The sequence below is a fragment of the Oculina patagonica genome, chromosome 3 (genome assembly GCF_052425735.1).
Source record: "Oculina patagonica isolate OP01 chromosome 3, crgOcupat, whole genome shotgun sequence".
Lineage (NCBI taxonomy): Eukaryota > Metazoa > Cnidaria > Anthozoa > Scleractinia > Oculinidae > Oculina > Oculina patagonica.
The window spans coordinates 20,626,450-20,640,820 of NC_135760.1; the positions used below are offsets into that span (position 1 = coordinate 20,626,450).

General features: G+C 44.2%; 2 protein-coding genes across 10 annotated transcripts in view; both read right to left on the bottom strand.

Annotated features, from left to right (window-relative positions):
* Window positions 1-14,371, bottom strand: part of LOC144645263 (uncharacterized) — a 159,928-nt gene that overhangs the window by 145,300 nt on the left and 257 nt on the right. For 6 of the 9 annotated variants that reach the window (XM_078504756.1, XM_078504754.1, XM_078504755.1 and 3 more), the window contains exon 1: window positions 11,517-11,662. Coding sequence is in view for 3 of the 9 variants with exons in the window: in XM_078504759.1 (XP_078360885.1) it covers window positions 9,656-9,746 (91 nt within the window). In the remaining 6 variants the exon portion in view is untranslated. Of the gene's footprint in view, window positions 1-9,655; window positions 9,784-11,516; window positions 11,663-14,267; window positions 14,340-14,371 lie in introns of those variants that run through there. The other 3 variants (XM_078504759.1, XM_078504758.1, XM_078504757.1) reach the window with 1 other exon arrangement.
* Window positions 1-14,371, bottom strand: part of LOC144645502 (uncharacterized) — a 137,664-nt gene that overhangs the window by 98,669 nt on the left and 24,624 nt on the right. The window lies entirely within an intron of this gene.

Consider the following 14,371-nt stretch of genomic DNA (forward strand, 5'->3'; position numbering starts at 1 on the left):
GTAATTTCTTGGCATGTTGTTTTTCTTGTTTTCCTTCTCTTGACGCTTTGTTTTGCATATTTATGTTCATCTCGCACGTGCGAAAAGAATTGTCGCATTCTGATTGGCTTCTCGTTTGTAAACTAAAGACTAACCCATGAACCTTGCTAGGGTATAACTATAGTTAGTGTGTATTGTTAGGATCAGCGTGGCGTAAATTTTCTAACTATAGTAAGGGCGAACAGAGAAGCGGTCACATTACCGAAATAGCTAACTATAGTTAACGCCGTCCTAACTATAGTTAGCAGTCTAGATGTGACCGCAGCCAATATTCTCAATCAAGAAATCTGTTTTCAGTTGTTTTACTTGAGGATACCTAAACTTCGAGCCAGGATCCGAGCCAGGATTCGAGCCAGGATCCGAGCCAGGATTCGAGCCAGGATCCGAGCCAGGATCCGAGCCAGGATTCGAGCCAGGATTCGAGCTAGGATCCGAGCTAGGATCTGAGCAGGGATATTTAAGAATGGGACTAACTATTAAGGTGGCTCGACCCAGTTTTTTTCTAGCGATACCTATCAACTTTGAAACCCTCATACTTAAAGGGATTAATGTCAATCACATATCTACTATATCACATGGATTACACATAGACTGAACTACAATATGATATAAATATTAGGGAGATCGGAATGAATATCACGTGACAATGACGTCACACAGGTTTTTGCTCTGAATCGAATTTTAGCCCGTAACCGCATTTTCTCTCGAGATCCTCCACGCTACGTACACCTTGGGTGTTTGCCTTCAGCTCTGCGGAGTTTCATCGAAATCTACAAGAGGAATTGTGAAATATCTTGGAATTTGTTTTTAGATGGTATAGTTTATGCGTAAAATAAAGACAAGATTTCATATAAAGAACTTTGCTTCTTTTTTGATGTTTAATGAGAGGATTTAGCCCTCATTCCTTTTAAAAATGTCCCATATCCGATATCCAAACCGTAAAAAGTAGGTTGACTTGCGCGATTTCGAAAAAATATGAAATATATGAATCATAGTGAAGCTCAATGTTTAGCTCTATTTACCAATTTTACGCCTACTTTTGCAAAAAACGCGATTATTTCAAAAGTCGTCGATGAATTTTCCCCAAACTTTTTCAGGGTGGCAATTGATCAGTACACTACACAATCCCTGACTTTGATAGTCATTGAAAACTTCTAAGGTTGTCTAATATAAACGCAAAATTGAGTAAATACTGAAGCGATCTCGTAGTTTTGAATAATTTTGTGCTCTGGGATTTCCTATTGTTTCGAGTTGAGCACAACATCGAATTCCTGTGCACCATGCGTAAAATGACTTCGCTTGGCTACCTTCCGAAAGCTTACCGAAATCTTTCCGAAACATGGTCCGTTTTAATTAAAGAAAACAGTGGAAAAGAAATTGTCACGCCACAACTTTTCTTGTGTGGTCGACGTCTTGGCTAAGTTGAAAATTAAAAATGCAGAACAAAAAAGGCCGCGGTACTGAATGCTACGCTAAAGAGATTTAAACATCAAAAGAAAGAAAGTTTAAACGAGGTAAGTTTCTGACTACGCTGTCAAGTCATATGTAAATGACTGGAATGGCGTCAAAACATAACCGGCTTTGACGTTTCATTCATTCATTATTGTTTACTTGAACTCGAGAATATTACCATATTCCGAAAGATTTCGGTAAGCTTTCGGAAGGTGGCCAAGCGTAGTTATTTCACGCGTGGTGCACAGGAATTCGGTGTTGTGCTCAACTCGAAACAATAGGAAATCCCAGAGCACAAAATTATTCAAAACTACGAGATCGCTTTAATATTTACTCAATTTTGCGTTTATGTTAGACAACCTTAGAAGTTTTCAATGACCATCAAATTCAGGGATTGTGTAGTGTACTGATCAATTGCCACCCTGAAAAAGTTTGGGGAAAATTCATCGACGACTTTTGAAATAATCGCGTTTTTTGCAAAAGTAGGCGTAAAATTGGTAAATAGAGCTAAACACTGAGCTTCACTATGATTCATATATTTCATATTTTTCGAAATTGCGCAAGTCTACCTACTTTTTACGGTTTGGATATCGGATATGGGACATTTTTAAAAGGAATGAGGGCTAAATCCTCTCATAAAACATCAAAAAAGAAGCAAAGTTCTTTATATGAAGTCTTGTCTTTATTTTGCGCATAAATTATACCATCTAAAAACAAATTCCAAGATATTTCAAAATTCCTCTTGTAGATTTCGATGAAACTCCACAGAGCTGAAGGCAAACACTCAAGGTATACGTAGCGTGGAGGATCTCGAGAGAAAATACGGTTACGGGCTAAAATTCGATTCAGAGCAAAAACCTGTGTGACGTCATTGCCACGTGATTTTCATTCTGATCTCCCAAAAATTTATATCATATTGTAGTTCAGTCTATGTGTAATCCATGTGATATAGTAGATATGTGATTGACATTAATCCCTTTAAGTATGAGGGTTTCAAAGTTGATAGGTATCGCTAGAAAAAAACTGGGTCGAGCCACCTTAAGCGCTCCGGTTAGCCTGAATGGCACTCCGGTTAGCCTAAATAGCGTTCGGTTAGCCTAACTAGCACTCTGGTTAGCCTAAATAGCGTTCGGTTAGCCTAACTAGCACTCTGGTTAGCCTATTAAAATAGCACTACGGTTAGCCTACTTTAGCTTGGGTTGCTTGCGGTTAGCTTTTATTAATAGGGTTAGGATTTCTACTACCGAATTAGGTAGACTGTTTTTTCGGAGCTGCATGCACGAAACAGTTGCTGTTGGCGACAAAGACATGTGTTTTGGGTCACGTGGGTTACAGCTGTCAAATGACAAGGTAAACACACGTGAGCCACATTCCTTTGCTCGTTGTATAACTAGGCTTTTGTACATTATGCTAGCATTTTTTCGAGCATTTTAGTGAGGCGAAAGCATTGAGCATTATTCAAGCATTATTTTTAGTGGCATTTTCCCGGAAAATTGATTTTTTTCCCGAGAAAATAAAAAAAATATATATTTTTTTAGAGAAAATGAAGACTAAAACTCAAAATTCAACTACCAATAACTTCCCAGAGATAGTCAACTACTTTCTGTACTTAGCCTTGTAGATGATTTCGAGTATTATGTTTTATATTTGTAGATAGGAATGTATCCATTTCATTGAGAAATACACTTTAATATCGACGAGCATTCTCACTAAAGAATGACGAGAACATGTAACAAGAACAACGTGGTACGAACGACTCGTACCAGGCCCCTATCGGGCAAATCATAGTCAGTGTCCAGATCTCTCTCTAATTATATCATTCTGCTCTATCTCCCCCCAAGTCTTTAGTGTTCCTCATGTTTGTGTTGGAGGGGCAGTGAAGACTGATATCAGAGAATCGTAATTGTCAATTTGAAAGAACAAAACAAAACTAGAAAACATAATGTCATTCATATGAGTCCTGTGGCAGTCTCATTGTTCGAGAAGTCCTTTTGCATTAAAATCCTGTAGCCGCCGCAAGGCTAGTGCAGGTTTCTTTGGCCGTGCTTGAGGTGTGCCTGAGTTCGCCGGCACTGGTGCATCCACAGGGGGAGGGGATGGTGGTTCACAAATGGGTGGTGGATCTGGGCTGGCCGGTACCGATGGATTTGCAGAAGGGTGGGGCTGTGTCGTGTGCGTAGGTGGTGGCGGGGGTGCACACCCCTCTTGGTTGGGGCTGGTAAAGTCGGGACAATGCAGTGGTGTGCCAGATGGTGGTGGAGGTGGCAGCTCTGCTGGTGGTGGATTGGGCCTGGGTGGCTTGGCTGGTGTGGGGGTCAGCAGGTTAAGGTGTCGGAGGTCATCAGTGATAGTGTGCCGAGGGGGCTTGGTTTGCACAGGGATGTACTTTTTTAGGAACTTTCGGTTACGGGTGGTCATCCTGCCGGAGCCATCAACACGCACGACATACTGGTCAAACTGGCGGACCTCAATCACTACGCCTGTCTTGTCCCACTTAGTGGGGTATGGGCCTGTTTGGTTCTGGATGCGTACGTGGTTGCCAACTGCCAGGGGTGGGAGTCTCTTGGTGTGCTCTGTCCATCTTTCGGCAGCTTTCATGTGGCGGTTTCGCAGAGCTTCCTCTCTCGTGGCTAGGGTGTCACTCCAGGTAGGGTGTGGTTGATAGCGGCCTGGCAGGATAGGTATAAAGTCCTTGATAGGCCTGCCGAATACACACTGTGCGGGGGAGAGCTGCGTATTAGGGTCTGGAGTGTTCCGATATTGAAGGATGGCACGCTGCAGGGAGTCAGTGTTAAGGCTGCCGTTTGGGGTAGTGTTGTCTGTGATTATCCGCTTAACTGTCTTTACACCTATCTCTGCTCTGCAGTTTGAGTGGGGGAACGCCACTGATGATAGACGGTGGTGGACACCCCACTCGTTCAGGAATTGGCATGTGGCTGCTGCAGTGAATTCCGGTCCTCCATCTGTTGCACATTCATCGGGGATGCCAAACGTAGCAAATGTGCGCCGCAGGCAGTCAATCAGGCCTTTAGATCCCTCTCGTGCTCGTTCAACAATAGGCCAGTTGGAGTAGCGATCTACCACAACGAGGTAGTTGACCCCCTTGTGGTGGAAGAAGTCAGCACAGATGCATTGGAAGGGATGAGCTGGAAGAATGGTGGGTGAGGGCGGTGCACTCGGTTGGGATGGTGCCATGCGGTTACAATGGTTGCAGGTTTCCCGTAGGGCAAGGATGGCTCGAGTGATGCCAGGCCAGAATACAGTGCTGTCAGCACGTGCTGTCATGGAGGTCACGCCTTGGTGTGCTGAGTGTAAGACGGTTAAGACATGCTGTCTGAGGGATGGTGGTATGACGATGCGATTCTTGTAAAGGATTACGCCATCGGCTGTGTATAGGTGTTCGCGAAACTGATAGTACTCCCGAAGGGCAGGCGGTAGCTCATGGCGGAACTGGGGGAATCCACTCTCTATGATGTCGAGTAGCTGAGTCATGTCCCCATCACTTGTTGTAGCTAGTTTGACCCTGTCCCAGGTAACGGCCATTGTGCTCAGTGCTGAGGAAGCTGAGGATGCTAACTGGTCATCAATGTTGATTGAGCAGGTTCCTAGTCGAGGCTCGCTCTGGCGGATGCCGGCCAGGAATGAGTGTCCTGAGGCAGCTAATTGGGGTAGAACAGCCGGGGCAGTTGTGGCCGCTGCTATGTCGTCTGGCAGGATCAGCATGTCTGGTGTGGTGGTTCCTGTAGGGTGACGGGAAATGGCATCAGCGGCTTTGTGTCGCACACCGGGGATGTGTACCATTCGGAACCGGTAACGTAACGTCTTTTCCTTGAGGTTGCGTAATCTGGCGTTAGTGATCTCCTCAAGGGACCGGTCTCCAAACACCTTAAGTAGGGGCTTGTGATCCACTGCAATGATTAGGTTGCTGCAGCCCAGGACAAAAAATCGAGCTTTGTCAAGGGCATCTGCGACGGCGAGAGCTTCTCCCTCCACTGGGGCATAACGAGATTCAGAGGCATGTGTGAAGCGGCTGCCGACTAGTGCGATTTGCCAGCCGGTGTTGCAGCAGAAGGGTTCAGTGGATGGACACTGGCAGTGTTTTTGGAATAGCCAGAAACCAATGCCACTTTTGGACCAGTCGGTTGCCAGGCAGGTCGGTTTGGATTTGTCAAAGATGCGCACGCCCTCCTCAATTTCACTAATGATTACGGACTTAGATTCCTCGAAGAGCTGGTTGAGCTCATCAGTCCACTGGAAGGGAGTTCCTGGCTGGAGTAACTGTCGGAATGGCAGCATGCGTTCATTAGCAGCAAAGGCATAGGAGACCTGGTTGATGAGTCCAAACCACGAGCGTACATCAGTGATGTTGGCTGGTGTTGGGAAGTTGCTGATGGCATTGAGGTACTTTTTGCATGGCCGCACGTTGCTTGGGGTGATCTCAAATCCAGCGAACTCCACAGTGTCGGCTCCGAACACAAACTTGTCTGGGTTAAGTATGATTCCGTTGTGTCCGCAGAGGTCGAGCCAATCCACTGCCTGGAAGAAGCTCTTTTGGAGGTCATCTGCCCAAAGGAGGGTGTCATCGATGCACTTAGTTTTGTTTCGGACGTGAGAGACAATCTCGTCAAAGCGTCTCGAGTAGCCATCACCGGAGGCGATGTAGCCCTGGGGTGCGGTTTTGTAGCGGTATCGACCCCATGGGGTTATGAAAGTGGTGAGGTGGCGATCTTCCGCATGGAGGGGGACGCTGTGGTAGCCATTCCAGCAGTCAAAGACGGTCTTTTTTGTGTTACTGGGTATGGAGCGTGCTTGGTGGAAGGGGCTCTGCGTGTGGTGTGTCTCGCGTGTGGCGTGGAGGTTAAGCGCCTGGAAGTCGACTGTGCGTCGAGGCTTGCCGTTCTTTTTTGCACATACAACCATGCGGTGGCACCATGTGACAGGCTCTCCTACCGGGACTTGCTCAAGCACGCCCAGTGATACGTCCTGGTCAAGTCCTGCCTTGACATCTTCTTGCCAGTGAAGTGGTACTGGTATGGGAGTGTGGTGTGCAACTGGTTCCGCACCAGGGTCAACCATTAGCCTCATAGGGATGGTCTCCATCAGCGGTAGGGGTTGGTGCTCGCAGGTGTTGAAGGTGCTGGATCGGTAGTAATCTAGGAGCCACTGCTGCAGTTTCATCTGGTTGCTTTCCATCGCTGGAAATGGGAGTTCAGTGGGCTTGGGTGGTGGTGTTTTGCGACGTGGGCAGGTGCACGGCGAGCTGGATGCGCTCTCAGGTGCCTTGGTGCTGTCTGAGGGGGGTGTTTCTGTCGCATCGCATGCTGTGTCTGGCTCGGTCGTGCTACATGCGTGGATGGTCTCGCCCACGGTGGGAAAGTTTTTGGTGATCATGCCCAGTGCCGTGCAGGTTTCCCGGCTCAGGAAAAGTTTGTCCGAGTCACTTGTCACATACACGAGTTGTCGACTTTCAAGGGTTGCACCGGACGGAGACCTGCCTGAGAACCTGAGGATGACAGCACCCAGGATCTTGATACCATTGTTGTTCACGGCGTGCATTTGCATGGTGACTGGGATCAGCTCTCTCTCACTCAGGCCAAGGCGACGGATGACTTTTATGCTAGCTAAGCAGCTCTGGCAGCCTGTGTCAGCCATAGCAGATAGTCGTACTGGCGTCAGCCGTGATGTGGGAGGGTTGTATCCCAGCGCTGTGTAGTCCTCTGGGTGGGCAGTTGCTGTAAGCTCGATGAATGGTTGGGACTTTGATGGTTGTCGGACCCAACAATCAGTTAAGTGGCAGTAGAGGTGGTGGTCAAGTTTGACGACATCTCTGCCAGAATTGTTGCTGAGGCTTGTTGCGGTGCAGAGTGAGTCGAAGATTGCACCTTCGGTGGTATTGCCACTGGGTGGGGTAGGCTGTTGGGGTTTGGTGGGCTTGTTCTTGCTGTTACACACGCTTGCAAAATGGTTCGGTCGCCCACACTGTTCGCAGATTGTGCCATAAGCAGGGCAGTCAGTTCGTCTTATCCTGGTCGGGGCGCTTCTGCCATGGCCACGCTTGTTGCAGTAATAGCATGGGTCGTTGCTGTCTCCAGCTTTACGCCGTTTAATGTCATCCTGTTTAGCACGACGGTATTGGCTGCTTGCGGCATCTACACCTTGGCTTTGCAACAGGCGGCCAGCGGATCGTTTTCCAGCCTCTTTTGCCTCTATAAATTTGAACACTTCTTCGAGGGTCATTTCCTGATTCCTTTCTCCTAGTAGATCAAGTTGTATTTCGCTGTCTGCCAGGCCGCGTGTTACGACGTCGCGCAAAACATTTTCTGTGTAGTTAACTTCGATTGCACAACCAGGGCAGGTGACCAAAAATTTGCAGACGCCGGCTTGGCCGCGAAGGCGGGCACCAAAACTTCGGATCGTCTCGTCCCGGTCCTGGCGCATGTTGTGCAGTTGAACTCGGGCAACCATTGTATTTTCCTCCCTCACTGCAAGTTTTTTGATGGCCTCCATCACTTGATCGGCAGTTTTGTCAGTGAGGGAGCCGCCTGCGTTTCGTGTGAGGTCCTTGCGAAGCTGTTCATCGCAGCACTCAAGGAGTTGGATGACTTTATCTTTGCCTGTGACGTTGGTTGCTGCGACATAGTCGCCCCAACGGGTGAGAAAATACGACCAATCCTCGCTTGACCCTGCGGCAGAGATTGTTGGGCGCCGTACTTTTTCGAGTTTGGTGTTTGGTGCAGTGTTTGGGGCGGCGCTTGGTGCAGCAGCGGCGACTACAGGAGCGGTGTGTGTGCCTGACGAGTGAACCGAGATCAAAACGGCCGCGAGCGCGTCTGTCACCTCTTCCGTTTCGTAGGTGCATTCCGGGAACGGGCACTTGTATTTCTTCGCCATCTGCTGTGGTCTGACCTTGTTTGCTGTAATGGTCTGTCGCTACGGCGAAGGAAGGTTTGTTTCTGTGTGAAAACAAAGATGGCGGTCGCGGTCGATGGTTGTGTTCCGTGTGGCGTACGACGAAGAAATCCGCTTGTTGTCGGTGTTTCCTTCGCCTATTCACTGCTTGGGTTTACATGTTCTCGTCATAGATAGGAATGTATCCATTTCATTGAGAAATACACTTTAATATCGACGAGCATCCTCACTAAAGAATGACGAGAACATGTAACAAGAACAACGTGGTACGAACGACTCGTACCAGGCCCCTATCGGGCAAATCATAGTCAGTGTCCAGATCTCTCTCTAATTATATCATTCTGCTCTAATTTGGCTGTCAGATTTTTTAACCTGTTGTTACTTACAACACTTGTACGTTTTTGTAAGTGTTAACAGTTAACACCATGTTAAAAACTTTGAAATTAATTTAAAAAAACCGAGCATTTTAGTGACTTTTGGGGGGGAGCTTGAGCATTTTAGTGGGAAAATTGGAGCATTAAGGTGGAGCATTTTAGTGGGGAAACAAAAGCATAATGTACAAAAGCCTATGTTTAACCTGCGATCAGGCGTTAGTCATTCGACCGTTAATTCATTCACCGGAGACTAGACATGTCTGCGGTTTTATGCAAATTCAGGTTGTGTCACGTAATTGTAATGAGTGCTGTTTTGGGATCATTCTCTGTTGTTAAACATCGTTATACATTAAACATGCTTATTTAAGTGAAAAATAATTGCTCCGAGACTGTTGATGTCATCTCCAAACAGAAATACATCCAAAAACAGCACATATTACGATTGCGTGCACAATCTTTGATTTGCATAAAGCACAGACATTCAATTCCCCAGGGGCCAGGACAACCATCCCGACACACGTTCAAATTTTGGCGCGTTACAGATCGACCAATCAGAAGTGTTTTCATTGTTTCAACGAGCTCTAAGGAATGTGCTCACGTGCGTTTACCTTTTCATTTGACAGCTGTAACCCACGTGACCCAAAACACACGTCTTTGTCGCCAATGACAACTGTTTCATGCGGCTCCGAAAAACAGTCTACCTTATTCGGTAGTATCTGAAAAAAAGGTGGATCCTAGCTCTGATTCTAGCTCAGATCCTGGCTCGAATCCTGGCTCGGATCCTGGCTCGAATCCTGGCTCGGATCCTGGCTCGGATCCTCGCTCGAATCCTGGCTCGAATCCTGGCTTTATCATTTATAGTTTATCTCATTTTATTTCACCTCTTAAATTGTCGTCATCAAAATCCAGTGTTCCTTCTGCAGATGGTGTGACGTCATTCTCACTTGCAACTTTGATTGGACTCCTCGCCATGGTGAGCTCGAGATTACTGCTCGTTCAAAATGGCAGTCTGTAGTTTGAGTAAAAATTCCACGTTAATTAAGTAAAGGTCGCATAATTTATTTGTTCACCACAGATACTTAATTACAGATCGGCACCGGCTACTGAAAGCTACAACGGCGAGAGAACTAAAGATTTATGCCCAGTAAAATGAAAAGGATCTGATTGCCAATTCACTTCAAATAATGGGGTGTATCGGTCTCGTGTTGATCTTTGTAAGACATAAAAAAATTGTTACCTACAGTATTTAAAGCCATGTGGAACACGCGCAACAATTCAACTGCGGGAGGAAAATGGTTTAAAAAGACTAAAAAGCACGATTGTTAACGTAGAGGTAGAATGTTCATTAGGGGAACCCCCTAATTCTCAGAAAACTAAAACATTTGTCTGAATAATTCAAATTACTTTCAGTTTCGAGAACATTAACATTTGGGAGCGTTTCAAATACCGCTTCCTTACAGGCAATGTATTTGCACAAATTCAAAGTTGGCAGGAAAAAGGGTAAAAGGATAGGTACAAGGTAAGCCTGAAGCCAAGCGGCCAATACTGCCGGAGCTTTTCCCAATTTCATAAATGCGCGAGTGTTAAATTAGAGATAATATATTGGGGAACCCCCTCATTCTAAGAAAACTGAATGTGAAACATTTCTCTAAATATTAAATTCAAATTACAGTCGAAGCTCTCTTAACGGACACTCTCGTAAGCGGACAGCTCTACTTACGGTCGCCTTGTCTGAAACCCCGTTTTTACTCCCATACAAACTTTGTATTTTTACATTCTCGTAAGCGGACATTCCCGTAAGCGGCCGCGGACACTTTCAGAGATTACGATTTAGACTTTTTCTTTGTTTTTATTCTCCCGTAAGCGGACAGCCCAAAGAAAATCCTATTGACAACCTCTGAATCTTGTTTTTATAAATCAACTTCACATCGCCATTCGTCACAATGATTTTAAAGTAATTACAGAACCATATTTCAGTGTTTGTTTTGTCGTCATCCACGTCCGTCCGGTTATTGTTAGCTGAGCAAGCTCCCGTAAGCGGCCATCTTTCCCCTTCACTTTTAGTGGCCGCTTACGAGAACCCTTCTCGTAAGCGGCCAGCTCCAGTTACGGACACTTTTTTCGCGTCCCGAGGGTGTCCGCTTACGAGAGCTTCGACTGTACTTTCAGTTTCGAGAACATAAACATCTGGGAGCGTTTCAAATACGGTGTCCTTGCAGGCAGTGTATTTGAGCAAATTCAAAGAGTTTACATAAAATTGCTGTGTTATGCTCGAGCTAATTTGTATGCAAGACCAAGCTTGCCATTCGAAACAACGTGCCAAGTAACCAAATCTTTACCGAGTCATGCATTCCCAATGATATCATAAGCCAAAAGCGACGGATTTCACTTGTACACTATTGATATACCATGCTGAATTCAACTACTGATGCTATATTTTGGCCTCAAAATCAAGTTTTATCAAACACACATTAAAGAACATTTTAAAGTTTACTCCAATGAAACCTATTTTATTCAAGAAACAATTCATTTCCTCCACTTATGAACATTAGACGGTAAATGCTATAATTGAAGTCACACGCGGTATAAGAGGATACAAAGAATATTTTAAGATTAAACTTAGCAATGTTGAACTATACAAGAGCAAAGAGGAGCTAAAAGCGGCGCCAAAATATTGAGCTTCAATAGTACACGAATAGGAGAGACAGTCGACGAAAGCCAAACAAGTAAAAATATACGTACCACTGGTAACGAAGGAAATCGCTACTAAACCTTTTCCCCAGGCACCTTAACCGCTTCGAGACAATTGCTGAGTATATTTCTCACTCATTTGAAGTAAGTTAGGAAAAAATGACTAACAAAACTTTGGAAGGAACAGATCCATAGGCTGGATTATTCAGACTTATCGCGTGACAGCTTTCACTTTGGGCGCTTTCCATTCGACCAAAAATTCTGGTTTAAGTTTCCGGAAAATTCCAGTGGCAAATGGAACAGATTTTCCAACTTTTCCGGTTGACTGCACGGAAGGCAAAACAAAATTTTATTTGCATATGATCAGGTTGTGCGTCTAATATGGAAATTTCTACGGTGCATTAAATTAATGCTTTGTGGCCGGTTTGCTGCACATATAACTCGATATTTTTGCAAATAAAAAGCATTCCGAGCACTGAAAATAAACGCCATGAATGACATCGTGGCCACAAATACAGGGAGCTTTAAAAAGGCACACTACAAGCAACGAAAACGTCGCCAACCCAAAAAGTTTAATGAGCAAAACAATGGCATAGCCTACACGCGCGTTATAAATATTTGTACATTTCTTTGCTGCCGCCTGCAAAACATCAACGAAAAACAACCGAGTTCACCTGAATTTTTTGTTTGGAGTTTCAAGAATGCTTCCTTAACACATGTAACTGCTTTCAGATGCACAAATCGCTAAATTTTCTGCCGAAGGAACTTAGGCTGAGTGTAAAATGGTAGCTTTTTCCAAAATTTCCGGAAAAGAGGACAACCTCGCAAGGTAGACCCAAATTTTCGAAAACAATTTCCAGGAACTTTCAGTTCCATTTGATTTTGCTTCTGGAATTTCCAGGGTTTTCGGTTGACTGGTTCGCATTTCGGAAAGTCAACACTTTCCGGATTTTCTGGAAATTTTCCCAGGAAACTTCTGTACCATTCGTCCTTGTTCCTAAATTTCCGGAATTTTTGGTCGAATGGAAAGCGCCCTTTGAAACGATTGAATTGAACTTAGAATATTCATAAGGGGAATCCCCTGTTTCTAAGAAAGTTGTTTGTACTCGTGATCGAATGTATTGCATTGACACAGAATCAGTCATTGAACTAGGCTTTTGAAAGTACATTTTTAAAGTGATAGAGCTCTTGCTGGTCATTGTGTATTCTCGTTGTGTTATTTAATACTTATCGAGTCACAATTTTTATTCTTTTTTGCATGGACGCCATGTATCACGCTCTCGAAACTGAAAGTGCTTTGTAATCAAATGTACCGCATGTGTAAAAAATAAAACAGACCCTACATTCTATTAAAATTGAACTTTCTCTTGAACATTCCCTTCCTTAGCGCGGTACACGTGCCTTACCAGGTTCATATGAGAGGCTGTTACGGTTTAGGATTACATTCACAATAAAACAAAAATAGGTCACCAAGGGTGACATGAGTCTAATGCCGTATGGCATAGTGATACAGATTGCGCGGTTTTCGTAAGCCGGTTAAAATTGGTTAGAGGTTTGTGTTCGGGAGTTTAATTTAAAATGCTTATAGCAAGCTAGGGGCATCGTGGATGATTATGGATGAAAACGAAACAGTCATAAATGTTATATGCTTCACAAAATTTAAAGTATGAACAGGAGTTGATGTTACTTCTTCCGTATTGTCCGTAAAAGCAGAAACGATTAAACATTTGGACAAGATTGCGTGACGATTTACAAAAAGCATGTTCATTACAACAAGGGTTGAAGAACTTCACATCGTTTTCTTTCAGATTTCTCACCATTTTGATGATGACTCTTGAAACAGATTTTGCAATAAAAGCACTTGAAATAGTGACTGTTACTCCATTGTACTGTAAGCACTTAGTGACAGATTTTTCTAAAAACGGGTGTAAATGCTCACGTCAATATAATGATGACCTTTTGAACGCTGGAAACTAGGCAATTATTATCGAGCTACCATACACAGGAGCGAAGACTGTTTATCATGATGTACAAATTTCGCGAATCATCACTTCCATATCAATGTAACCATTTTATGATTTTTCTAGCTGTAAGAAGAACTTAAGATCTCTGAGAGTCGTAAAAGCATGAAATTCGATTTCAGTGTATGGCAAAGGCCGGGACAGTGTAATACTGCAAAGCGGCCAAACAAACGCATTTTGATTTAGTCGCGTAACTTGATTTACATTTATCCATGTACATCTTTTATTTTTGAAGGTTTTTGTTTGCACTGTAAAGAAAAAATTGGTCAAAATTCGAATGACTTAAATACAAAATACGAGGTAAAGTTTTCTATTTTTTAAAACAAAATAAATATTTGGTCGCATTGTGTAAATAAACGCGAGTCGCCGTCGAAATATTTTTTCTCAAAGACGTCTTGCTTTTTAAGCAAGACGAAAACACAAGTGCTTAACTGAACTGAAAACGAAGATTTATTTTCACAAAAAGCTTACAAATGTCTTAACTGGAAAATTATTACGTCCTGTTCAAGTGTTGAATAATCGTGACTTGAGAAAGAACTTTTAATTATGCGTGGGAACACGTGTCGCTGATTGGCTGTTTTTAATTGAAACTAATCGTGCGTGTCCGTACGGAGTCCGTTCTTGCAGCTGATCATTGTTTTCTACATTACAGCGAACGATTATCGATCCCGAACCATTCCCTTGGGATTGCTAACAGCTTTTTTCATATAACAAAGAGTCTAATGCGCATGCGCAAAGCGCACGCAAGCATTAGACTCAAAAACTGTATAAATTAAATTACCTTGATGACGAATGTTCTAAAGTACTATCATCATGTTCTGCGCTGCACGGCGTTGTGATTCCTGCACTGAAACTTTTCCAGACGCGAAACACATGACAACAAAA